Below are 24,921 nucleotides of genomic sequence, written 5' to 3'. Positions count from 1 at the left end.
ACTCACTGCCCTCTCTTTTCCCTGCCCTGTGTATTCCCTGGTCAGTTTTGTTTTAAAGTGTATTGCTTGGAAACAACTTGTGTAATCCTATAAGTATTTCATAAATAAGAATTTCTAATTCTTTAACAGCTTTTTCCTCTTGTCTTTCAGATAATGAATATGTTTTTATAGACCTGGAGCAGAAGCTTAGCAAATACTTTTCAAAGGAATGGAAGAAAGAGACAACCAAAGTAAGACAGATGTTAGTTTTGGAGGCAACTGCTTTGGTATTAGAGTACACAGTAAAATGAAAGCTCTTAAACTAAGGTCCATAAAGCATTTCTTGAAGATGGTCTGAAGAATGCTGTTCAGTAGCAAGATACAGTGACTTGTTGTACGCCTGTACAATTAATCAAAAGACCTAAAACAGCCCCTTACACAACTATACCTGAGCAATAGTAGCCACATTAGCTGCTACAGGTCAGCTTTCCTTTTGGACTTAGCCGAGCCCGTGAAGAGTCTGGAGACCTCATTTGTTATCCTTAAGCAGAACAGCCTAAAATGACCTTTTGTGACTTGAACCTGATATGAGGGAGGGGGCTGGAGCTGTGACACTTCCAGAGTACATGCAAAAGGACAGTGGAGAGAAAGGAAGGATATTTTGTTCAAGAAGAGTCTTAGTTCTTTAAGGCTAGCCAGACCTGTCAAGGGACGGAAAAGCTACTTGAAATAAAGACAAGCCTGTGTAATTGTTTAGTGCCGGTCATTCAGACATGGTAATGCCTGTTTGTGTGTGTCATTATTAGAGGAGCCACAGTCTAGAACAAAGTATAGTATGCAATTGCATTCAGATATCTTAATTGGCTCATTATGACTTTTTCCACCTTCCTAAAGGGTTTTCTTTTGCAGAGTAGGCACGCTTGCCATTTCTGCAGCTTAAAGAAGTTTGCAGATGACTAGTGAGGTTCAGGGATCTCTCTTAGCCCATACTGCTTCTCCCAAACAAGTGAGAGTTACTTCAAAGACAGCTGCCAGTTGTGCAGAAGGCTGCCTGTCCAGCCAGGGAGGGTTTCCCGAGGCAGGTGTTTCTGCCATCTCGGCATGGGGTACGCTTTGTGGTTGCTTTAAGGCTGGATTCTTGCAACCCATTTTAAGTAAGGATAAGTGTTGAACCTCTGATGTGAAGTGAATCATAAAAGGCTGAATGAGTTGCCATTGGCAGTACTGAAGTCTGAGAGGAGTTAGGCTATCGGACAGGGTTAATTAGACAAGGTTAGCAGACAGGGATTTAGTTCCTATGAAGAGATTTCAGGTGGAAAGCCCAGTCCAGCTGATACAATAGGGTGACTATGAACAAGTTCCAGAAATAAAATGTAAATATTTGCATGATGATCAAGAAGTTGCTGTCTGCATCAGATGTACATGGCATGCCACGTACCTTGTCCCAGTGAGATGAGTCTGACCAGCAAAGCCTTGGAACTGCCTGTGTGAGCAAAGTTACCTGTATGAACATTAAAGAAGAGAGTGGCAAAGTATGAAAGATGAGAGAATGGGCTAGTAAGAGATGTTCCTTTTTTTTCCCCCTCCCCTCCTTTTTTTTTTTTCTTTTTTTCTCCTGTTTAAACAAGCCTGTAAGTCTGAAAGGTAGGCTGTAGTTAAAACAACAGAACCCTTGTTGGCTTTCTTCTAACAGACATCTTCAGTGTGAAGCAGACACCAGTGTCTCCTTTTGGTCTCTGACTACAGGAAGGTGTGAATAACTAAACATTAGCCCCGCCAAACCAAAGGCGAGGAGTTAATATCAGGCTGGTGCACCTCAGCCTCGGGCAGTAAATGCTGAACTCAGCAGCGCGTGTGTCCCTGCCGAGTGATGCGGTACGGCGCAGAAAGCCGGTTACTCCTAGGCGTGCCCTGGAAATGCCGCAGCCGTGCCAGCCGGGCACCTTGCCTGGTGCTCTGAGGGAGGCTGCGTTAAACTCTCTGCGTTCAGCGTTAAGGCGTCTGCGGCGCTGCCAGGTGCTGAGCTAGGTAACTCTGGGCCAGGCTGGGCATCCCCGGGCTGCGCTGAGGCTCTTTTATACCTGCTCATCCTCCCCCACCATCCAAAAATCTTCTGCCCTCCCTAGGATGTTTTGCCATTCAGCATGTCTAAATGTTTTATGATGCCTTGTTGTTGTGAGCCTCCAAGACAGTCAGATCTCCCCTGAAACTTGCCAGGAGCTAAGAGTAGAAAATGAAAAGCGGTATGGGGAGCGAGCTTGGGAGAAGAGAACGTTACCAGATGGGGTAACAGTAATTTTGGATGCTGAACGTTACTTAACTTCTCTTCTGTCTCTGCAATAGGGAACGGAGAAATTCAGCCCTCCTTTTGTTGCATTCTTTAGAGTACAATACTATGTCGAAAATGGAAGAGTAATAAGGTAAGTTCCCTCCTGTGGTAGTTACTGCATTTTGAGTTATTCACTGTGCTCTTAAAAGGCAGGAAAAATAATGTTTCTTTGTTAAGCTCCATCTCTGTGAGCTCACAGAAATAAGCTTAAAAAATCTGCTTGATTTTTTTTTTTTTTTTTTTTTTTTTTTTTAAAGATCTTCATAGACTTCCTCACACAGCCGTGAATGTTTTCTCCCTGAATCATACTCCTTATCCCTAGGAAAATTGTGACTGCTTTTCCATTTGCGTTTAGAGAGCAGGTTGAATGACGACAGTATCAAAATACAATTAACACTCTTTTGCTTGAGCCTTTTGGTTGTATGAAAAGCATCAGATGAATATACCAAATATAGCTATTTATACTCCAGAGCACTTGCTAATAATTTTGGTTCTGTGTTTTGCATCTGAGCAGTGCTCTGTGCAGTTTACTCCTGGAAATGAACTTTTGTGAATGGACAAAAGAAATTACTTCATAAGTTAGAGAGTTTTGCATTTGAGTCTACTCCATTGACATGGAATATGTCACTGCTGCACTCAAAACACCACGGTATAGAACAAAGGATGAGGTAGTTGAAAATGAACAACTGACAGTGTTAATTTGCATCAACACTTCTGGCGTGGCTGTGACCCTGGAGCAAGCCAAGCTCATTCAGTTGGATTAAAATCTTTACCAAATATTTGGCATTTGTTCTCATCTTGAAAAAAGCTTAGTGGTCTTTTGGGTTCTTTTTCTCTCTACAGAGTCTTTCATTTTGGATACAGGGGAGTGTTTCTTCTGGAGTCTGTTTGGCTCTTAAGTGTTTTTGTTTAGTTTTACTTTTAGGTACAAAGGGGGATTGCATGTCATTCTCCTACCCTGATGTACATGTCATATAGCATCACAAGCAACTTTCTCTTGCACTAGTAATTTGAGAGATTTGTGAAGCCGTGCTGAGGTAGTTACATGGCCCCTTAATACTATCTATACAGACACACTTTTATGAGCAGACTATAGTGTCCAGCACCTCACCTATACATTCATGTCAGCAGCTTGCCTCCCATGAGCTCTTATAGCAGGGAGTGTACGGGTTATCAATGCTACACGATAGTTATGCCTTATCAGACTATCCCTGTTTAACAGCTTGAGGAAGAAGACAAAAACAAGCCCAAGGCTCCTGTGTCTTTTGATCTACCTTGCAGGGAATTAGCTGTTGAAAAGTACCTTGAGCCTAAGGCAAGGTGAAATGCAAAAGCAGTGCCAGGTTTAGAGGGGAAAGGAGGACAGGTGTGCAAGAAACAGGACTGGGATTCAAGGGAGTTGACTCTGCTGACTGCTACAGGCTTTCCAAAGAAACAGAAGTGCTTGAGGTAGTCAGTCTCCAAAACAGGTGTGACATGATTTTTCTTTCATCTATCTTCTGCCCTAACTTCTTAGATCTCAGGCTCCTCAAGATAGAAGCTATCATTTCCCATGTTTGTACAACACTTTGTGGCTTTGTGGGAGAAGACCTTGATCTTGGCTCGGTGCTCCCAACACATACATAACTGTATCAGGGTGGCATTGGCATACATCAGGGATGTCAAAGTTTAATCCCTCTTCTTAGAAGATATGTGTTTGAGGGGCCTTATCTGAGCCTGAACTTTCTTTTCTTCAAGTAAATTTGCCTTTATATCTTGCAGCGATAAGGTGGCACGGCAGCTCTACTACTGCCATCTCAAAGAGCAAGTACTTATGTCTCGGTGCAACCACAAAGAAGAAATCTATTTCTTGCTGGCTGCCTACAGCTTACAGGCAGATTTGGGCAACTACAGGGAGAAGGTCCACGCTGGCAAATATTTTGAACCTCAGGCTTATTTCCCACAATGGGTAAGTCTGGAGGGATCTTTCTGTCAACAGATTGTGCATGTGTCAGGGGGTATGTCAAGGTGGGTGGTACCTAACTGCAGCCATGCAACTTCCCCCAACTCCCACTGCAATGATCAGGCAGAGTGGTAGAGCATCATGCTGAGTTTCCCTCAGGAGATCACTCCTCTCTTTCCACTGGATGTAGGTGCCCATTCCTCCCAGGCTCACTTATCAGAGAGATGGGTGATATGTACCCTTACTTGGTGAGGGAATGTGTTGGTGTCAAGTGAATAACTCTGACAGTGTAGCTGTCTGTTTAATTCTTCTGTGGCTTAAAGGGTTGTGTGTTTGCAGTGGTACATCAGCAAGATCTGCTCAACCTAAGCTCTACAAAAAACCTCAGGGCCATAAAGCCAAGTCTATTGCCTTTTGTTCCTGTCTCTGTAATGCTTACCTCTGGGATGAGTAGACCCAAACCCTAAGGGCTAGTACTGCTGTGCAGTGCCTCTGGTGCTTGCTTTGTCATTAATCTCTGGCTCAACTGCAGTAAGAGAAAGGGGAAGGGCTGGAAATGGATTTGCATGTTTGTTTATAAGCATGTGCACATAGGCTTGTGCCCTTCAAGACTTACAAACAGCTTAGAAATCCAAGAATTGGTGTAGTTGTTAAACGAAGGCAAATTAGCTAAGACTGTCAGGCTGGTTACCTGCAGAGAGTTCTCCTCTTGGGGTGAAATGTCAAGAAAACTGTTGATAAACACTTAAGTGCCCATAAAAATAGAAAGGGAAGCTAGCTTTGCTACAGACATGTCACTGTAATGCCTGATGACATCTGCTGGAGCAGGATGTTCCCTGGGACCTGGACAGACCCTCCTCTGCAACCTGACTTAGTTCTGGAGCCACCTCCTCCACTGTGATAGCAGTTTTTAGCCCAGCCCATGCCTTGGGATAGCTGTCAAAAAGCCCAGATGCCTTTGGTAGTTGACTGCTTGTCGCCAGGCGAGTCATGTCTCCCCTTAAAGGTGGCACTCTCCCCTGCTTTGGGAAGGAGGTTCAGAGCAGTGACAGAGGTTGCGTCAGGGAGGCAAGGCTGGTAGAGTCTTCTTTACACACAAGTCCTAGCCTGCCTGCCTTGCTGTGCAGAAACGCGCCTTCACCCAGACAACAGGCCTTTTTCATCCCATGCTGTGCCCTGCTATGGAGCACCTGGCAGGAGGTAGCTAACAAAGGGCTGGAAAAGGTGGATCTCATGCATACTGTTTCTGGGGCAGTTAAAAGTCTTATCAGAGACTATCGCTCATCTGGTAAACATTGCAAAGGCCAAGGCAAAGCCTGGCTCACCTGTGCTGAGCCACAACCCCAAGCAAGTATGTGGGTGATTTATCACATCATTACAAAGAGCAAAATCTGGCAGGCATGGGGACGCTTCTCTCCCTGCCCCTGGGCTTCCGTGGGGAGATACTGAGCTATCTCCTCCAACACAATCTCTTCCTTCAACACGTGCCTGAGATCATTCGGCTGAGGGCTGCCCCAAGTCTCGTGCTAGTGAGGAGAGGCGGTGCTGCCACAGGGTGATCAACCCGGCTTTGAACTGTGGAGCTGGCAGGTCTCTTTCTGCTGACGTTGCACAGCTGATGGCATGGATGTTGTCCTCCACTGAGCCCAGCCTTCCTTGTGGGAGGGCAGTTAATCTGACAAGGCACGCAGAGGAGGCCAGAGGTGTTACCGAACAGAGTAGACGAGGAGCTTAGTTTAAAATGGAACTGCCTGGTGATGGGGCAGGTTGCTCCCAGCAGGATGTTCTGGGTACCTGGTGGGATCTAGTTTAAAATGCCCCCAATGGTGGGATGTTTTGTGAATTGAATTCAGCCAATATTCCTCTTACCTGTCACTGCTGCTCGCAGCCTGGAAGGGGCCAGTCTGGCACAGGAGGGGCCTAGGCTGCCCTGTTGCCTTGTACAGAGAGGGCACGTGGGCAAGCGTGGGAACTGGGAACTCGCAGGGCAAGGGCAAAAGGCCCAGTGCGATTTTTTTTTCTACTGCTCAGCAAAGCCACATGCCTGCCAACCACTCCTGACAGATACAAAATACCTCAAGATAGCATTATCCACCCCTTTGAGGATGGAAATACTGAATAAGCCTACTGTGTAGTTTCTGGTCTTAAAAGGACCACCTAGCATTTCTGCAGTGTTTGGAGATGTTGCTGTTGATTGTGTTGGCATGCAGAGCAGTATTTGCTATCTGTCCATAAGCATTTATGGATGCCAAGAGTTAGGAAATCTAATTCCAGTGCTTAAAAATGAAAAGAGCTGACATGACCTCTGGAGTCTTGGTCTGTTACGATTTTGGAGGATCTGTTTGGAGACATCAGTATCGTCTGGGCTGCTTTAAATGCTTATCCTCCAGGGAGGTAGAGGTGAATGTGGACTAATGTCTTGAGGGACTGAATGAACCTCCTCCACCTCCAGTCTCTGCATTGCTGTTGATCACACCTGCCTCCGTGGGGTTCACTGAATAATTGCTGACCTGTTTGTTTTCCATGTGGTTTAGATAATTGCAAAGAGGGGGAGCGACTACATCTTGAAACATGCCCCAGAGATGCACCGAGAACAGGAAGGGCTGAGCGCTAAGGAAGCAGTGCTGAAGTTCATTAAGGAGTCCTGCCTGCTGGAAGATGTGCCTGTCCACTTCTACAGGCTACAGAAGGTTAGGCAAAGATCTTCTTATTTTGAACTTCTCTCCCACTATTAATTGGCTGCACCATTGCATTTTTCACTTTCTGTTTGAGGGACAGTTGCCTCTGATTCAGAGAGGCCAAACAAGTCTAAAATGTTCACCCATTGAGGCCTGTCCCCACGAAAAATCTTTTGCCAATACACAGATATAGCTGGAATCTAGCTTTGTTCCTTGGCCAAGAAACTGGCCACAGGAATGGCAATACTTAATTTTTGTCCCTGCCTGTCAATAGACTCGCACCAGGGAAATCACTGAGAAGCTTGCTTGCTTTTTTTTTTTTTTGTTGCAGTCCATTGAAATGGTGACAAGAGGCTGGCCAGCTTTCACACAAATGCCATGTAATAACTGACGGTGACACTGAGTCACCCTGACTTTCTTACCCCACTCCTCCTCCAACCTTGTAGAGTGGTTGGTGTTTTTTCAGCTGTATGTCAGTTTTGGAACTCCTGGATTGCTGTTTGTCCCTGAGTCTTAGACTCTCTACCCAAGCCTGCTTAAACAGAATGCGCTGCATTTTCACATGCTAAGATAGTTTAGGTCTAGAAATAGGACTAAAGAGAAGTTTTCAGTTCCACTTAGGTGAGTGAAACCTGTTTGTGCAATTAGGAATGACTTAGACTTTTTTTTTTTTTCCAAATGGAGATACTCCACTTTGTCAGACTCATAATTGAACTTCTTCGTTGTTTGTGCTCAGTGGGAATTATGTCTGGGAGGTACCCGTGTCCTTTGACCAGATCTAGCAGCTCTAGTTTACTGGAGAAACATGCATTTTTCTGGAGGACGTAAGTTCCAGTTTGGTCTGTAGTCCAGGCTTAGTTTCACTTCCTTGTAAACCATAGATGCTCCCCCTAACTCTCCTCTGTCCTCTCTGTTTTGCTTCTAATGCTGTTAATGATGCCATCATAAAAGGGTTAGTTACACTTAAATGCCATAAGAAATCCAGCTGGTAGGACATGATACAATTTACATCCAAAAGCACTGGGCCTGTGGAATCAGTCACTCTTAACATCCAAATTCCTTTCTGATTTGAACTTACATTTTACGCATTGCTAACTCCTTGATGTGTTTGATCCACAATGTGCTGCTCTTCCTTCCGCGTGACACAGTTACCTCATCTCGTGATGAAATGTCCTCGTCCTAGGTGACATCTGGGTCACAAAGCTCCCAATCGAGTGCCCAGGGGTGCCAAGTGAAGGTGTCAGTGTGCTGGCTGCCCTGAGATTTCAAAAGCAGTTGCTTTTACCCTCCTCATGGCTGCTACTTGAGGTTGGGAAACCCAAAAGAAAACACAGCACTGAGCCCTGTATCTCTCCTCCAGACCAATACTGATTTACGAAGCTCATTGCCCTTAGGAGACAGAAAGCACTTCTTAATGACTTTAAACTGGAGACATGGATGGTACCAGGGGCAAAGGGTGAAGTAATGTGGTGGTGTAAGACTTGCATCTTGACAAGCCAGGCAAGGAGAGAAAGTTTTGATGTAAAGTTTGAGCTCTGTGAGCCCATAAATTTTTACCCCAAAATTTTCTTCTTTCTGCTTCTCCTAGCAAGAAAAGTATGTGTTCCCCTCCCTAACTCTGCCATGCCCGGAGAGACTGAAAGAACTAGTTTATGATATTTTTTTGGTCTTCAAGCAAAGGAATCTCACTAGAGACCAAGTATATCATACGAAGATACAGCATGAGGAAAAACAAGGCAGTATTCCAACCCAGCCGCAAACATTTAAAACCACCTGCTCCCAACACTGAGATCAAAAGCTTAGAAGGAAAGTCCCTGTAGCTCTGGGCATTGATTAGCTCCCTCCCGGCTAAGGGACAACTAAGGTCCAGCAAGTCCCTGGACAGGAACAGCGATGTCATGGCAAGGAGAAGGGGACAGGCTTCCCTTCTGTTTTGGGCTCTGTCACCTGGAGAGCGAGAGTGGTGAATGTTCTTGGGAATAGTGGAGATGGCATGTGGTGGTATGAGAGGTTACAAGGTACCTCTGAGAGCAGTAATTGTCCATGCCCTCAAATCACTAAAGCTACAGGATTCCCTGTCCAGGGCAGCCAAGGCGCTTGCTGGTGAAATGCTTGAGACGCCAGCACGAGGGGATTTTAGGTGTAGATATTTCAGGGGTCAACAAGGCAAGGTGCACTTTACAAACACAATAAAAACCAAATAAGCTGATGGCATCTGCCTGATGAGCAGTCCTGCTACCTCTCCTGTAATAGGTGCCAGAACAAGAGCGTGGTCTTTGTAGATTAACCTTTGACTCTGGGCCCTTCTGTTCTTTTAGGATAAGAAGGAGGATCGCCCAACAGTTATCCTGGGCCTGACCCTGAGAGGAATGCACATCTATCAGGTAACAGACTGCCGTGAAAGCCTTCTGGTGTAGCATTAACTCTGCCCAGCTCCCCTGTCCTCCCCCCACCACAGCTCCTCTGCCTCCCCTGTGAGCGCCAGGCTCTGCATATCTCAAATTCTTGGTTGTTTGCAAATTCTTCGCACATCGCTGACTCCACCCTGTACCTGCCAGTCCCTGTGTCACTCTGAGTTTGATGTGTTGCAGGAAGTGAATCACGTTCGCCAGCTCCTCTACGACTTTCCCTGGTCACACATCGGGAAGCTGGCGTTTCTGGTGAGTGTGATGGAATGGAGACCACCTGGCAGCAGGCGGACAACCTGGGAGCTGGCAAAGCCGTCGGCCCACCCGCACTGCCATGGCAATTTCTGTCACTCGTATGCACAAGACTTCGTAGGGCAACGAAGCTGGTGAGGGGTCTGGAGCACAAGTCTTATGAGGAGCAGCTGAGGGAACTGGGGTTGTTTAGTCTGGAGAAGAGGAGGCTGAGAGGAGACCTTATCGCTCTCTACAACTACCTGAAAGGGGGTTGTGGCGACGAGGGTGTTGGTCTCTTCTCCCAAGTAACTAGTGATAGGACAAGAGGAAATGGCCTCAAGTTGCGCCAGGGGAGGTTTAGATTGGATATTAGGAAAAATTTCTTCACTGAGAGGGTGGTCAGGTATTGGAACAGGCTACCCAGGGTGGTGGTGGAGTTGCCATCTCTGGAAGTGTTCAAAAAATGTGTGGATGTGGCGCTTCAGGACATGGTTTAGGGGACATGGTGGTGCTGGATTAATGGTTGGACTTGATGATCTTAAAGGTCCTTTCCAACCTAGTGATTCTGTGATTCTGTGATTCTGACTGCAGCTATCTCTGGTAGCTGTGTGACTGAAAACACGCTCTTGCTCATCTCAGTGGCATCTCTCCTCTTTATGCAGGGGAAGAAATTTGAGATCCAGCCAGACGGTTTGCCCTCTGCACGGAAATTGGTTTACTACACGGGTTGCCCCTTCAGGTCACGGCACCTACTGCAGCTCCTCAGCAACAGCCACCGGCTCTTTCTGAATATCCAGCCAGTGTTGAAGCAAATCCGAAAACTAGAGGAGGCTGAAGGTATGTGACAGAAGAGCAGGTGACTTTGGTGAGGGGAAGAGTACAGCATGTTGGGCTCTGCTGTTGCTTCAGGGTGGCTGTCTCTTTATCTACTTAATGGTGTTTCTGCCTTACCAGAAAGATGGTGGGAGAATTAGAGCTGTTACACATGTTTCAAGTCCATTACTGGGAAGTGTTTCCACACTGCTAGGCTCTGATCAGAAAGTGTGTGTGAGCGGCAGAGGGGGAATATCTTCCTTTGAGAGCACGTTTCCTCTTACTTAATTTGTGCACATTTGACATACACTTCTGAGTGGAAGTAATATTGAATAAAATGCTTTCCATTGGGATAAGATCTTCTTGTGTTCAAGGAGCAGTACAAGTTGTGAGCATGTCTTAACTTTTTAGTGCCCTTTACTAAACCCTGCACACAATTTAGTCTGCAGCGTCTGACAGTTAAGAGCTAGGAGTTGCAGGTGCCAGAAACAGCCTGAGAGCAGATCAGGACTCCCAGAATTTGTCTTTTCTGATGTTGTCCCCTCTTTGTAGGAACAGTTATTGACAGTCCCTGGTATCCTTCCAGGCAGAATTCAGTCATTTCATCACCTCTTGGCTTGTCTCCTCCCATTTACAGCTCTGCAAGCTGGGTCTCCTACAACTTCTCAGCCTACCTGTCCCAGTGACTGTTTTTAATGCATTGCGTAGGTCTTCTTTTGGAGGATTGCGTCCCCTTTCCTCTAGCCTTCTCCTGAATGCTTTTTCCTCTCTACTTCTTTCCTGGCTGCTGTTCCCTGCAATTGCCATTCACACTGTCTCTGTCTTCTCTAGGGTTTATAAGCCTTGTAGCTTACAAACTAAGGTCAGTAGAAGTTAGCCAGCAGTAGTTGGTTCTCTTGTCTGAGGACAAAGGCTGACTCCTTCCAGGGAGAAGTCGGGAAGAAACTTGTTTCTGTCTTTTGCCCATCTCTACTAACTCTAAGGAGCTTACATCCGTCTCTGAAGTGTTGATCGCTGGTTGTGTGGAATCAGTGTACAGGGCAAGGTGGCCCTTGGTCTCATCCAGCTTGGTTATTTCTGTCTTTCCCTTCAGTGGGGTTATAGAAGTGGCCTTGAGCTGTGTGGCTGCAACCGATGGCACATGCCAGTCACCTGTAGAAAGGGTCGCTAATAAAATGTGTGTGGGCAAAAGGCCCTAGGTTGTTTTGTGTCTACTAGTGTCTTGTGGATTTCTTGACCACCCTCAGCACACCCCTCTTTAGGTAACAAATACAAGCCATTGGAGAAATATTTAATAAATCATTAATGCATGCCAGCCAAGGGGATCCTGTTCTTAGCTGTCTCCACACGTTGGTGACTGTTTTGAGAAACAATCAGTGTACTCTGTTTCTAAAGACTGTGCACTTACATTAGCCAAGTAATTCCTTTCTTTGATCTTTTCTTCATTCTGGAAGCTACTATTTTCTGTATCATAACTGTGTCTACCAGCCTGTTGAATTCAGGAGATGCTGGGTTTACTGCAAGTATAACTGAATAATTCTCTTACAACCAGATGAGCATCCCAACATCTGAGCAAACAAAAATACAAAACTGTCCCTGTATTTGTTCAGTAGCTGCAGCAGTTGTTTCTTAATTGTCGGGTTGTGCCAGTCCCAGAGCTTACTGATTATTTTTGCTACCCTTCCTTTGGTGTTGCTTAAAGTTCCCACTGGTTTCTGTCATCTTGTCTTCCTCAGAGAAGAAGCGCTACCGGGAGTCCTATATCAGTGACACGCTAGACATGGACCTGGACCCGTGCGATAAGAACTCACGTGGCAGCGGGAGCAGTGGGGGCAGCCGGAGAGATAACCGTCTCTCGCGCCAGTCCACGGGAAGTCACAGCAGCTCTCACACATCTGGCATTGAGGCTGACTCCAGGCACCGAGTGTCGGTGGAAATGTCAGTGGATGAGCCCTTCGGCATTGACCGTGTGCATAGGAAAGAGAAATCCTGTAGCTCAACCATCAGCTACGGTAGCTCTGGCATCGACAGTGGCAGCAAAGGGCGGGCTGAAGACGACTCTCAGGATGATGGTAAAGAATTTGGAGATGCGGAGCAACTTCTAAGCCTGCTCTTGCCTTCTCCTGCAGGAGAATGGGGAGTAAGAGAATGTGAAGCAGCTTGGAGCAGAAGTGTAATGCTAACCCTTCTCCTGCCACTCTCTTCCTCCTAGAGCTTGAGCTGGCAGTAGATGAGCCAGAGGAGGTGCCTGTAGATGAGCCTTTAGAGGGAGACCAGTTAGAGGAGGCCACTGTGGGAGAATCTGTTGAATCTCTTCCTGTAGATGCTGCTAGCTGCCAAGGTGAGATGGCTTTCTGCTACTGCTCAGTGCTTTTCTTTAGGCTCTAGTAACACAAAAATACGTTTGGCAAGCCAGGCATAATCTGAGGGATCTAAGAAAGCTGTATGTTCTCCCAAACAACTGCCAGTGCTACTTACTGCCCTACTGCAACAGAATTTGAAGTCAGCTCATCTAGACATGTAAGGCCAGCAGGCTATATTGTACAGTGCTGCCCTCCTCTGTGCTCCTCAAGGTCTCCTCCAAATTTGCCAAGTTTATACTCAGTTAATGACAAAAAGATAACGAAGGTAAACCTTTTGTAGTGAAGGAATTTGCTTTAAAAACTTGTATACCACAGAACAGCGAAGGGGTTCAACCACAGATTCATGGGCTAGTCGCAGGAATTAATAGGTAAAGTTTTGTGGCTTGTGATACAGGGAATGCTAGACAATGGGGTCACACAGGAGCTGTCTGGCCTTAAGACGTATAGCCTTTACAGCAAAGCAAGATGGGTGAATATGGGACAAGTTGGTGAGAAGCTATTTTCTTGAGAGTTTTTAAACATTGATCCTTAGGGGCAAAAAGGAGTCCTTGTGAGCAAAAATCCCAGCACATTGGGGTGCTCACTGATGTATACTTATATTTATAGGATAGCAGTGCTTGAATGTGGCCTGTGACAACAACTTCCCTTTTCACCAGCCCATAAAACCTCAAACCTTCCTCTTCTCCTTTGCAGCTATAAATCAGGAATCGCTGTCTGTGGTACAAGTCACGCTAATAAAAATGCGAGGTCAAAGTGTGGAATCCCTTCACCAGGTAAGGTGGGGTGCTTGGCAGGAGGGTCTGTGTGTGGGCGTTGAACCAAGGTCTAGTGTAATGGAGACAGCTGTAAATCAGGTGAACTTGATTTGTCTGTATTTGACTGATTTTTAAACGGTGTAACCAAAAACAGATGTTGGCCAGCTACTGCTATCAGGAATAGGATGAGAGTAGTGTTTGGGTCCAGAATAGTAGAGGGGTTTGGAGCAGTCTGCATGGAAATCTTGCAAGGCAGCTATCATCTGCCTTAGGCTTCCAGACGGGAAATGGAAAATAAACCACTTGCAAATTTTCAGTGCAATATAGAGCCAAGACCATCCGTGCAGTTTGGATGTGGGATGCGAACTTGATCATCTTCCTGCTCCTGAAGCCAGAAGGAGCTCACATCAGAGCAAAACCAGATGCTGAAGCTCTAATTACTATCATTTGTGTGATTATACTATGTGTGTGCTGAAGTCTTCGTTGTCAACATTTTCTTTTCATCAAACTCTTGAGAAAAGGCAACTATATATGGTAAAATATGTCATACTGTAAGTTGCACTTGGAAAAAGCTTATTAAAATGTCATTTTAAGGCCAAACAGTATTTATTTTCAAAGTATAGCTGCACCCACTGGGGTAGAAATGTTGTGTGTTGGTTTTTTTAAAAAAAAAAAAAAAAGCCTCCACCATTTCTTCTCTCTCTGAATCCAGATTAGCCTTACCTACTAAAAGAACTTTAAAAATCTGTTCATTGTTTTCCCCTACTCCTCTAAACAAGGACTTCAATCACTTCTTAGGACTTTTTTTCTCTTTTCATTATTCCTTCTGGACCCAGTCAAAAGTGATAAGAATTTTGCACTTATCAGCAAAATAGTCCATAAAGTGCTACAGGAGATTTAAATAAAATCTTGGTTATTTTTTCCAGAGCTGAAGACTGTGCAGTACAAATGATAATGAACTTATTCCTATATTTGAGTGGAATGACTTAAGAGTGCAAGGCAGGGAGTGGGCATCTTGCTTAAAGTAATGTTCTTAACATTACTGCTTTTACCAACACGTGCTTAACCTATTAATTGGGTGGCATCTGTTTTGTAAGAATGTTTCTGATCAACACAGGACTGTCTAAGCAATTGCAAAGACATGGCAGCCACTTCCAAGTATCAAGTATTTAGTGCATCTTTAAAAACAAACAAAAACCCGCCAAAACCCCAGACCTTCCTTACAAGGCCATGTAACTAAAGCCTGCAGGACTGGGTTTCCTTAGGGTTGACTGAACCATACAGTGTGTGCCTGTTTCTGGGACTGCAACTGAGCCAGCACAGCATTTCCTTAGGGTAGTTTTTTAATTCCTATCCTGTGGAGGTGAGAGAAGTGATACTGGGAGGAAGTTTACTGTGGTGGCTACAGAAGTATCTTGGTTTAAAAGTTATATTCCTGAAATCAGCCTTAATATTAGCATTTAAAAGCTAATTATGAAGAGACACAGCAAGAAAAAACAGGTGGGGAAGTTGAAAATGTCTCAAATGGTCAGTAATTCCTCCAGAGAGGCAGAGTCACTACAGCTTGTGTAGCAAGATGCTGCCTCTGGGAATTACTGCTGGTTTGTCGCTCCTGTTTTCTTCATTGCTAAACAGTGTTATGTAGATGAAACTGTATGTTGCACTTAGTGAATTTGGACACCGTAACCCGTTAGTTTGCATGGTTGTCTTCTGAACCTTCCTTTCAGCTCATTAGACTTTGACTAACTCAGCGTGTTCAAGCAGTTGGTGTAATTTTTTGTTACGAGCACTTTGTGTGTTTGAGGATGACTGCATGGATCTGCCAAGAAGTGACAGGTCATTCAGGTGTCAATACCTGTATTGTACTGGACACTGAGGACACAGTGCAGACAGATCAGGATCTGGCTCAATATGGCAGGGTAGTTTAAGGCACTTAGAAATTTTTAATGGTTTGCATGCAGCTGCTTCATTAAGTCAAAGTCCCTTCAGAGGCTGGTGGAGCTGTTTTGAAGGAGTGGGAGAATAATACTGGAAAACTTGTAGCACGCATAGCCAGCGTCCTTAGGCTGTGTCTGAGCTCATTGTTTTTATTTGTGTGTGTCTTACTGAACTGGCAGGTCAGATCGCCCAAAAGCAGGAGCTGCACGGACCAGCACAGCCAGAGTTTGGATGACATCCGCCTCTATAAGCACCGGCACCCGCCACTAAGTGCCACGCTGTCTTCAGACACATCCCACAGCTACACGTTTGGCTGCAGCCTGGAGGATAAGCTGTCTATCTATGGCTGCGTTTATTCCACAGCAGACTGCAAAACCAAGTCAGCCCTTTATGGGAAGCGATCCATGAACTGCCTCTCCTTGGATCTTCTGGGAGAGGACCAGCTGCCAGAGGAATTTGTGGTGTAATGAGATTGGAGCTCTTCCATACCAGGAAACAGCTCGTCATGGAAATATATACCTCATTAACACATGCGATGACATTCTGGTTCTTGCAGGAGATTGTGAGCAGCTTTGTTATTCATCTCTGTAATCAGTAAGTGGCATCACTTCTGCAGACCCCACTACAGGGCAAATCAAGTGGAGTGTAGCACTTAACATTGGCATTTGAAGTGTCTGTCTGAGCAGAAAATGGATGTGGCCTGCACCAATAGCAGTGGCACAACCAACATAAAAACCAAAAACAGTGGACCAAAACTGAGCTACTAAAGCAAACACTGTGTCTAAATGGATTTATCAGAAAGAAATTTAAAGTCTGTCAGTTTTGACTTCCTGCCTTTCTCTTGTGGTCCCTTTATGTTAATGTTAGTGTACAGATAGTTTGGTTGTCTTGAGTTTGTGCTGCTGCAACACTGCCAACAGCTGTCAGGCCAGGATATACTCTGAGCACGTTTGGAGGGCTGTGTTTGGAAGTGTCTAGCCTATTCCTGTTGTAATGAACACAAGTTGCCTATTTGCTTTAACTGGGAGCAAGATATGCTCTGCCAGGAGTTTTTATCTTTTTTTGTTGTTTTGGTGTAAGCATCCAGCCAAATACAATGTGCATGGTTTTGTTGTTTTTTTTTTTTAAATGCAACAAATGGAACTGTCTCTCCTACTGCCATCATGCCGACTGGTAAATAAATGCTTATATCTTTGGGGAGATGGGGGAGGGGATAAAACAAATTACTTGTCTTCTGTACTCTCAGAAGCAGCCAAGTTAAGAGTATTAATTGACTAGATCTTGAAGACAGGAGTGTGACTGGAGAATTTGTCCAGGCATGATCACTCCTTATTTTTGAATCGTACTTTTGTGTTGTTCTTTGCTTTGTCTTTAATAAATCTGTTCCTTCAAAATTTTTCCTCTGCTTAGGAGGCAGGTATGGACTAGAGAAAGTCACTCTGGAAGGACAGAGTGACTGTGTCCAACTTAGTCACGGATAGGCCATGCAAATGTAAGTGTGTGGTGCTGCAGGGCTAGTGGCGGTGGAAGCATAGGGTGTTTGTGTGCCAGACCAAGGGTACTGCTTTGATTTTGAGTGGTGAAGCTGGCTGCGCTGGCTCTCACTAGGAAAATAATGATAATTATGCTGAGTCAAGCATTTGGTGTGGAAAACATCCTGCTACCTTGTTACATCCAAATAAACGTATGCTTGTTTGATTTCCTTCCCTATCTTACCCTAGCACCTCCTCCCCTCATCGATTCCCAGCATTTGGGAAGCTTGTACTTACAGGTACATGTAACCTGTGCACAGCTTTTGACAACCTTGCAGGTGGAAGCTAATAATTTTTTGGCAAAATCTAGAAGCAGACTGATGCCATTCTGCTGGTTGAGGAAGTGCGTGTTGTGCGGTGTTGATCACTGAAAAGCTGAAGACAGCTGAATTCAGGCAAGGATGGAAGCCAGGCTGTGGCAAGGAGGGTTTGAGCTGCTGCTTTCGAAGGCTTAGCAGTTGTCTGGTGAACTGCGTTCCTGTAAACTGGTAAAATAGCAAATCTGTGAAGTCTGTCATCTCACTACTATGCAAGTAAGCATGGTGTAGAGACAGAGCATGCAGGTGCATCTGCCTTTACTGAAGTGGTGTCAGTGGCTGTACATCCTCTGACATGAGTGCAGCACCAAACCCTAGCTGTGTGTTTGAGGAATGAATGATGGGCACAAGCTCACTGTAGCCACAACTTAATTGACCGTGCCCTCTTTGATCACAGTGTTCTTTCTTTTTGTAATGAACTATTAGGAGCTGTGTGTTCACCATAGCCTCTTTTCCTTTCTTCCAAGAAAAGCCAAAATGCCTTTACAGAGTACTTGAGGTATGTTTACTGCATCCGAAATACACTCTCCTAAACGGATCTAAATGGATAAAGGACATCTGGCTGCTCCTGAACAGTCCAGTCATGCCTCTCACTGTTGGTTGCTCCCTGTTACCAGGGGCCTCTTTAGCCGTAAGCTGTGGGAGACAGGCATGGCCAGGATCCAGGAGGCCAGTGGCCATGCTGCAGGGAGCAGCCTTGTTCTTGCAGCCACCGTGGAGCTGCCAGGGACAGCTCTTACTGTGGTGGTGCCCATCTGTCTGTGGACAGGAGTGACAGCCCTGCTGAACTGTTGCTCTCCCACACATGCAGGCATACAGATATTCATGGTTCTGGCAATGGTTGTTTACAGGAAAAAACCTCAAAATTCAGCAGTTATAGTTGGTTGGAAAGGTGTCATAAAATGCACGTGTGCACCACATGCTCACATCCATGCATGCTTGTCCCAAAGACAATCACATTCATACCTGCTTCAGCCTAACCACCTTACTGAAGTGTATATTGCCACCAAGCAGCTTCATATTTTCTTTTTGCAGTTACCAAGCATTCGGTGGAATGGGTGAAATGCTGTAATCCTGCTCTTGCTGGTTTAAAAAAAAATGCCAGTGCCTGAAAAAACAGTGTAGTTGGCTCTTGCAGGAGCGTCCATTGCCTTGTATCTACATGTACTTGTATGTACATGGGCGTTTTGTATTTATTTGTGGCTGGTGGGGAAGGCAAACTCTCCAGGTCTGACAGCCTTCTCGCAGTGGTCTACGCAGCTCCCTCCGGTACTCTGTTACATATGCATATGAAGGGGAGACCAGACACTTTTGTACGTAGACTGAGAATGAGTTAAGATCTTACAAGCACTGTGAATATCTATTATGCAAGTTTTTGTATTCATACGAAAAAACTGTTCCTGTTAGTAATAGACTTATTTTTTGTTTGTCTTTGGATTTAGGAGGTCTCTTGTTATTTTTGGTTTTGATTAGTTTGGTAAAGGGTAATGTATAAGCATTTATCAGTTGATATTAGAAACTAGCTGCCACTATTTGTACATATTTGTAAATACTCGTGGTATAATCACTCTATTTTAATGGCAAAAGTTTCTCCTTTCCATGAAAGGAATTGCTTGTTTAAAATAAAATATAAATAATTATATGTACACCTGCAATAAAGTATGGATAGAAAAAGGTAATTGTGTATCTTTATATTTTTTTTTTCCTCCAAGAGGTGCACATCAGTGACATCTTCCACCTGAGATAGGTTGGTTGTAGAAATGAATTTGCTGCCAGACTGTAACCCGTGTGAGTTTGGCTTGTGATGGCAAACCCAGAGGCACTGCAGCCTTTTCCTCTCTGCCCCTCTAAATGGCACATTGCCAAAGGGGCATCTGTCAGGCACTGAGGACCCAGTTGAGCAGGTTGGAGTCAGCGGGAACACTAATGGGAGCTGAATCAAACTGAAGAGACAAGTTAAGCTGCTCGTGGTGGTTAGTCAAGAAAACTGAGCGTGCGAACTCCCAAGGGTGTAGAGAGATCCTGTCAGCATCCTCCCGGGCGCTGCATCCAAGGACAGGCACACCAGCCCACGTGATGCCAAGTGCTGCTGAAGAGTGCTCTGCCATAAGTCACCTAACCTGCTGGCCTGGTGTCTGGCATGCATAAAGAAAAGTTTTGCTTTCTTGGGACATAAATCGGTGAAGGAGTTCCATAGTGTAACTATTCACATATCTTCTCCAAGAAGCTTGCTGACTAGGGTTCCCCTCTTAATTTTTTTGTTTTTTCCTTTTTCTCCTGATATGTTACAGACCACTAAAGCTAGTGTTTCAAAAAAAAAAAAGTAACTTGATAATGTAGTGTTGCCCCTATTCTTATGAATTCCCATGTTGTACTTTGTACTTCTGTCCAGTACCTGCTGTGTTACCCGTAAGTAAATTTTCAAGGACTTTAGAGACTCATCCAGTTTTGGTTTGGGGATGCTGGAAGGGGGTGGTTTGGTTACAGCTGGAGCTTTCTATGGAGACAAAATGAAATAACAGGCAAGTATTAAGTCATCCAAGGGGAGGGCTTTGTCACTTCTCTTTGTTTCTTTGCTTGGCAAGTAATAGCACCTTGCCTGCCAGGGTGGACTGCTGCTGACCAGAACACATAGGCTGAGTCTGGCTCTGAAGATGGGGCTTCTTCTGGTACCAGCAAATTCCGTGTGGGTTCCCTACAGTGATACAGCGTGGGATGGGGGAAGTGTTGTTACTGCACCTGACCGGGGTGGAGGCATGCCACATGCAGGAGCTGCAGGAGTGGTGAAGTAAGAGCAGTTCCTTGGTGGAGTTCTTGGCAGCTGGAGAGCCTGAACATTTTTGAGCAAGAACTGGTCATGAAGCCTCACAGCGCTGGACACGCTCCCTGCTGTAGCTCCTTCCCTACCAGCAACGGTGCTTCCCCATCTGGTTGTGGTGTCTCCTGGTCAGCCTGCGCAGGCTTCTCCTGGAAGCTCTCCTTGTGCCTATCCCTGCCCCCTGTGCCCCTACAGCTGCCTGCAACCGGAACCTTGGAGCCCCTGCTATGGAGCTGGCCCCTTCTGTGGGTGCCTGGCGGTGCGCAAGGACCGGACCCTGCCTTCGTGTCTCTCCTGGAGGCCTACCCGGCTGCGGGGGCAGGAGGAACCAACATGGCTCCCGGGCCCTCGGCGGCAGTGGGCTGAGACGCAGCATAAATCGGTGCCGGGGGTGCTGCTCCCCGAGAAGCCTGAGTGCGCCTGGGAACGGCCGAGGGGAAGCCTGGCCCGTGGCCTGCCCCGTGGCCTATCCGTGCCGGCCTCCCGGCAGGCATCGTTTCTCTCCCCTGTATGAACAACAGGGCCCCGAGCCTGTAGGTCACGCGTGTGGCTGCGCGTCCCCCGCGCCGCAGGGGCCCGAGGGCCCCATCCATCTGGGGCGGGAGCCGGAGGGAAACACCCGGGGCACCGCCCCGCTCCCCGCCCGCCGCCGCGGGGCTGGGCCGGGCCGGGGCCGTGTGGCGGCAGTGCTGGGCCGGGGCGCGGGGCGGCGCCCGAGGAGCGTGGCGGCCGTTGCCCAGCGGCCGGGGCTCCTCCCGCCGGGGCTCCGGGCGGGCAGGGGCCGGGGTGCGGGCAGGCGGCCGCCCCACGCTGCCCTTTCCCGCCGCCGGTGCCGGCTGCGCCGAGCGGCCTCACGCAGAGCTGCCGGGGAGGCCCATGTGGTGCTGGGGGCCGCGTCCCCGGGGGCAGGGGATGCACGTCGGGCAGCTTCTGTCAACACACCGCCGGAGGCCAAGCTGCCCGCAGCCCCCGGGGCACGGACACACGGCTGGCTGTGAAACGGGAGTAGTACGGAAAGCCCACGCAGGGCAAATCCGCCGGGAAGTGGGTACTGGAGCGAGTACCTGCGGCCATCAGGTGCTCACCGACTCCTGCCCAAAAAGTGTATTTCGTGGTCCCGGGTCACCGGGCAGCACCTCACCGGGTGCCGGCGGAGTCTGTCCTTCTGGACTATGAACTTGGCTCTGGAAGGACGAGATTGTATTCAGTAGCGAGAGGCGCGTAGCAACCTGTGTCTTGGAAGTCTGTTGTTGTACTGCAGAGATGTAACACACAAAAATCGTATTTATTCCTTCTAGTAGACTGCAGGGGCAGCTGAATATGGGCTATTGAAGAGCATAGCTGTGGTATTTTAAAATTCTGCTCTATTTTTATTCCTGGAAATATCAGCCTCACGTTTTTATTTTAAATCTCATAAGTACATTTATACCAATCTTTTATTTTTCTTTCTCCAATCACTGCTGTTCCCAATACGCAATGAGATAATTGGATATGGCATGTGCTAGAAGCCTTAACTCTCAACCCACCACATGGAAAATACCGCTGAATACTTCAAGCGACAGCAGAGCATTCGGTGTAGGAAAAATTAGTTTGTATTAGCCGCAGAAAGTACTCAGCCCTTGCTACCACCAGCTGACAAATAGCCTGAGTTGTTCGACGATTGCGGCAACAGTGACCGGTTCCCACAGCCACGCTCCCCACCCTTCCAGAAAATGAAGCTTTGACTGTGGCTCGCCCTGTAACCAAGGGGGTTCAGACTGGGAGGGCCGCATTGAGGCAGCCCCTCCGCACTCTTCTGCCACGTGCAGGCTTCGGGGTTACCTTCCCCTCCGCACCATCTCGGGCCCAAGTGCATTCAAAAGAGCTCTGGCTATCAGGATGGAGATCCCTGAGCAAAACCATGCGCCCCAGGAAGCCGGTACTTTATCTCCTCGATGGGTAACTTCAGGAGATGAGAGCAAGGAGGCCTTTTGCCCTCATCTGAGGCATCCGCACTTGCCCTCCGCTAGAAGTAAGGTCTGTGGTGCAGTGTGGTGTTCCTGGCGGTGGTATTGAAATCTTTCTTGCCTGGCTTGTGGGCTGCACTCCTGTATTTATTGCTTGCTGTGTGTGTGGAGGAAGCATGGTAAGCCAGCCTGGCTTTTGTCTGTAGCATCTGCTGAAGTGCATCCTGAGCCTTTGCAGGACCAATGCCCCCATCCTCTCCTCTGGCACACGTAGCTACTGTGGGATCAGGGAAGGGTTTCTACCCATATGATCTTTCAGTGGCTAATGCAAACTTTCTGCCTACAGTCTTTTTAGACAGCCATGAACAGAGGGATCCCATAATCCCTCTGTTAGAGTGCTAATGGGTTATGAGATGCATTTTTGGGAGGTCCCATTCTTGGATGGTCAGGAAGGACATGCCAGTCACAAGAGTGAGTGCATTAAAGCAAGCGAGGCACCTGGGGCCAGGGGGAAAATATTAGTGTTGCCAGCTTTGACCACATTTCTTGCAGGTGTTGCAGTACACTAGGTCTTCTTTTTAAAGCCCCAGCTCCCTGAGTCACACTTTTGCATAAGGCTCAGCTTGTAATAAGAAAAACAGGGAGCGGTTCCCAGCCTACCTGGCTGAAGGGAAAATTTGGCAATAGAACAGCTCAAAGGACCCATGCCAGAAGGGTAATAAAGAGACCCCCACGTAGGGGTGTGTTTTTGAATGTCTAGATGCAAACTCACACTTAGGAAATGCCGTGAGGCCAAGGGTGTGGGCATGGGGCCTTCTTCTGGAGCGGCTCTGCCCCTTCCTAGTCCCAGCCCAGCCCGGCTGCCAGCACTGGCATTCAGCTAGCCATGTCGTGCAGCAGGGCATGGGCGGCAGGGTTTGCTGGGGGAGCAACCGGGTACAATTTTGCTTAACATATGCACTGCAAATAATCAGAGGGTACAAACCATTGCTTTCCAATCTGCTTCAACACAAACCACTTTGAGATCCAAAGCAGAATTACTGCTGAAAAATCTAAGGCTGGCGTGCTAGGGGAGAGCTCTACAGCCACAATGCTCATTTTACCCTGTTTTCAGAATAAACAGAGGAGGGTAGGAGCTCTTGAAGGATGCCTTTCCCAAGGACGTTGCCAGAGCTTTTGGAGAACCCAGCACCTTTAAGGTTAACGAGCTTTAAAGACCCCCCCAAAGCTACTGCTACCACCACTCTGGCCCTGCTTAGTCGATACTGTCCTGCAGGCTCTAACTGCCTCTAACTCCAGGCAGGTGCCCATAAAGTTGCAAGTACAATTTCTCCCCATGCAGAGGATGCATGGATAAAATGCAGAGCACCACGAGGCACAGGGACAGCAGGGACAGCTGCTTCAGCCATGGCATCCCAGGTGTGGAAGAGCATGAGGTGGTTTCTGGTGTCCCTAAGCTGCTCTTCTCTGCCCAAGGGCAGGGGCCAGAAAGGGTTCCTGGTGGTTCAGGTGTTTACCTTGCTGCAGCTGATAGCAGGTCCAGGTGAAGGGTGCTACAGAGGAGGGCAATCAAGGCACAGGAAATCAGCTGTCTTCTGAGAAGAAGAGACAGGGAAGGGAGGAGGTCTCTGTGGATCATTTGGGAGATGTTACCAGCAGGTTCCAGTGTTGTGGTCTTGTGGATGAGCTGCCCAGGAGAGAAGTAAGGAGAGGCTTTCTGGGTTGGTGAGGTAGGGCTTCCTTGCCTTTCAGTCTTTCCCAAATGTTGTTTGCTCTAGGAGTCACAAGCAGTTGCTGGGATGGGGTCTGGAAATCGCTTCTTCCCCCTGTCTGGCATGTGTTAGTGGTGAAGGTGCTGACTCTCCCCTGGCTTGTGCTTGGTAAGGAATAGCTTGCAAGGACTGCAGGCAGCGATGGCTTGGGCAAGGGTGGTAGTAACTTGGCAGGACCTTGATAAGAGTCTCCTGTGGTTGTTAGGAAGAGCTGCAGTGTTAGGCCAGGGCTTATTTTACCTCTGACTGTCCTTTCTTTTTCTCTCTTGTCTGTGGCTCTCATCTAGCCTGGAGCTTGGGGCTCTCCTAGGAGAGCAGCTCTGCAGTCCTGGTCCCTCAGGCTGCAGAGGACCATGGCCTCATGTGTGTTAATTGTCCAAAAGTGTCCTCTCCCAGGGCATGTGTGTTGTGGCTGCTGAGTCTGACCTCCCAGCCCTGTCTGGCTGTGCACCCCAGATGCCTGGCAGCAGAAGCAGCTGCGTGAAGGTGACAGTTCAGGATGTGGTGGTGGGAGACATGCAGGGACTGAACTGGTGGCAGCGCCACTTGGTGAGAGTGGGTGGGAGACACCAGGGGACTTCTCCAGGGGGCTCTCAGGCCTGCTCTATTAAAAGCAGGTGCCTAAACTGAGATTCTGGCCAGGGTCTGGCAAAACCTCAGCCCTGAGGATGGTACCTCAGCTGCCTGGTGCTAACTACCGATGAAATCTGAACTCCCAGGGTTGTTTTCAGGACTTCAATGAGTTAACTTTGTATAAGTCCATGTTGCAGCGTCTCCAGTATCTCTTGCCTGCCAGAACTTTATCTGGGCTGCCTCGGGAATCCGTACTCTTTTCTCTTCTTCCCTTTCCTTATGGGAGGTAGGTGGTGTCCAAAGTTCACTGGTCTTCTTGGAGGCCAGATACTTTTGCTTTCTTGTGCCTGTAATGAAGCATCTCCCTGCCCTCAGGCCTTCCATCACCACACCACCCTGTGACGGTGGCATTGTGTGTGACCCAGAGCACAGCTGGCTGCAGGCATCTTGCATGTGCTGTCCATGGCTGGCCAGGTCCACAGCAGCCTTGATGGGGCCTGACTGGTGGCGCGGGACCCTCTCTG

General features: G+C 47.3%; 1 protein-coding gene across 1 annotated transcript in view; it reads left to right on the top strand.

Moving 5' to 3' along the window:
• Positions 1 to 15,906, top strand: part of FRMD1 (FERM domain containing 1) — a gene marked incomplete at its 3' end in the record, with an annotated part of 30,750 nt that extends 14,844 nt beyond the window's left edge. The window contains exons 3-13 of the mRNA XM_081997159.1: positions 151 to 230; positions 2,323 to 2,399; positions 4,070 to 4,256; positions 6,785 to 6,940; positions 9,247 to 9,312; positions 9,520 to 9,588; positions 10,233 to 10,407; positions 12,120 to 12,455; positions 12,596 to 12,724; positions 13,440 to 13,519; positions 15,619 to 15,906. Coding sequence (XP_081853285.1) covers positions 151 to 230; positions 2,323 to 2,399; positions 4,070 to 4,256; positions 6,785 to 6,940; positions 9,247 to 9,312; positions 9,520 to 9,588; positions 10,233 to 10,407; positions 12,120 to 12,455; positions 12,596 to 12,724; positions 13,440 to 13,519; positions 15,619 to 15,906 — 1,643 coding nt within the window. The remainder of the gene's footprint in view (positions 1 to 150; positions 231 to 2,322; positions 2,400 to 4,069; positions 4,257 to 6,784; positions 6,941 to 9,246; positions 9,313 to 9,519; positions 9,589 to 10,232; positions 10,408 to 12,119; positions 12,456 to 12,595; positions 12,725 to 13,439; positions 13,520 to 15,618) is intronic.
• Between the last annotated feature and the right edge of the window lie 9,015 nt (positions 15,907 to 24,921).

Source organism: Phaethon aethereus (assembly GCF_964289735.1).
Source record: "Phaethon aethereus genome assembly, chromosome: 3".
In the NCBI taxonomy this organism is placed as follows: Eukaryota; Metazoa; Chordata; class Aves; order Phaethontiformes; family Phaethontidae; genus Phaethon; species Phaethon aethereus.
The sequence above is the reverse complement of the archived record's forward strand: the minus strand, read 5'-3'. Positions and strand labels throughout refer to the sequence as shown.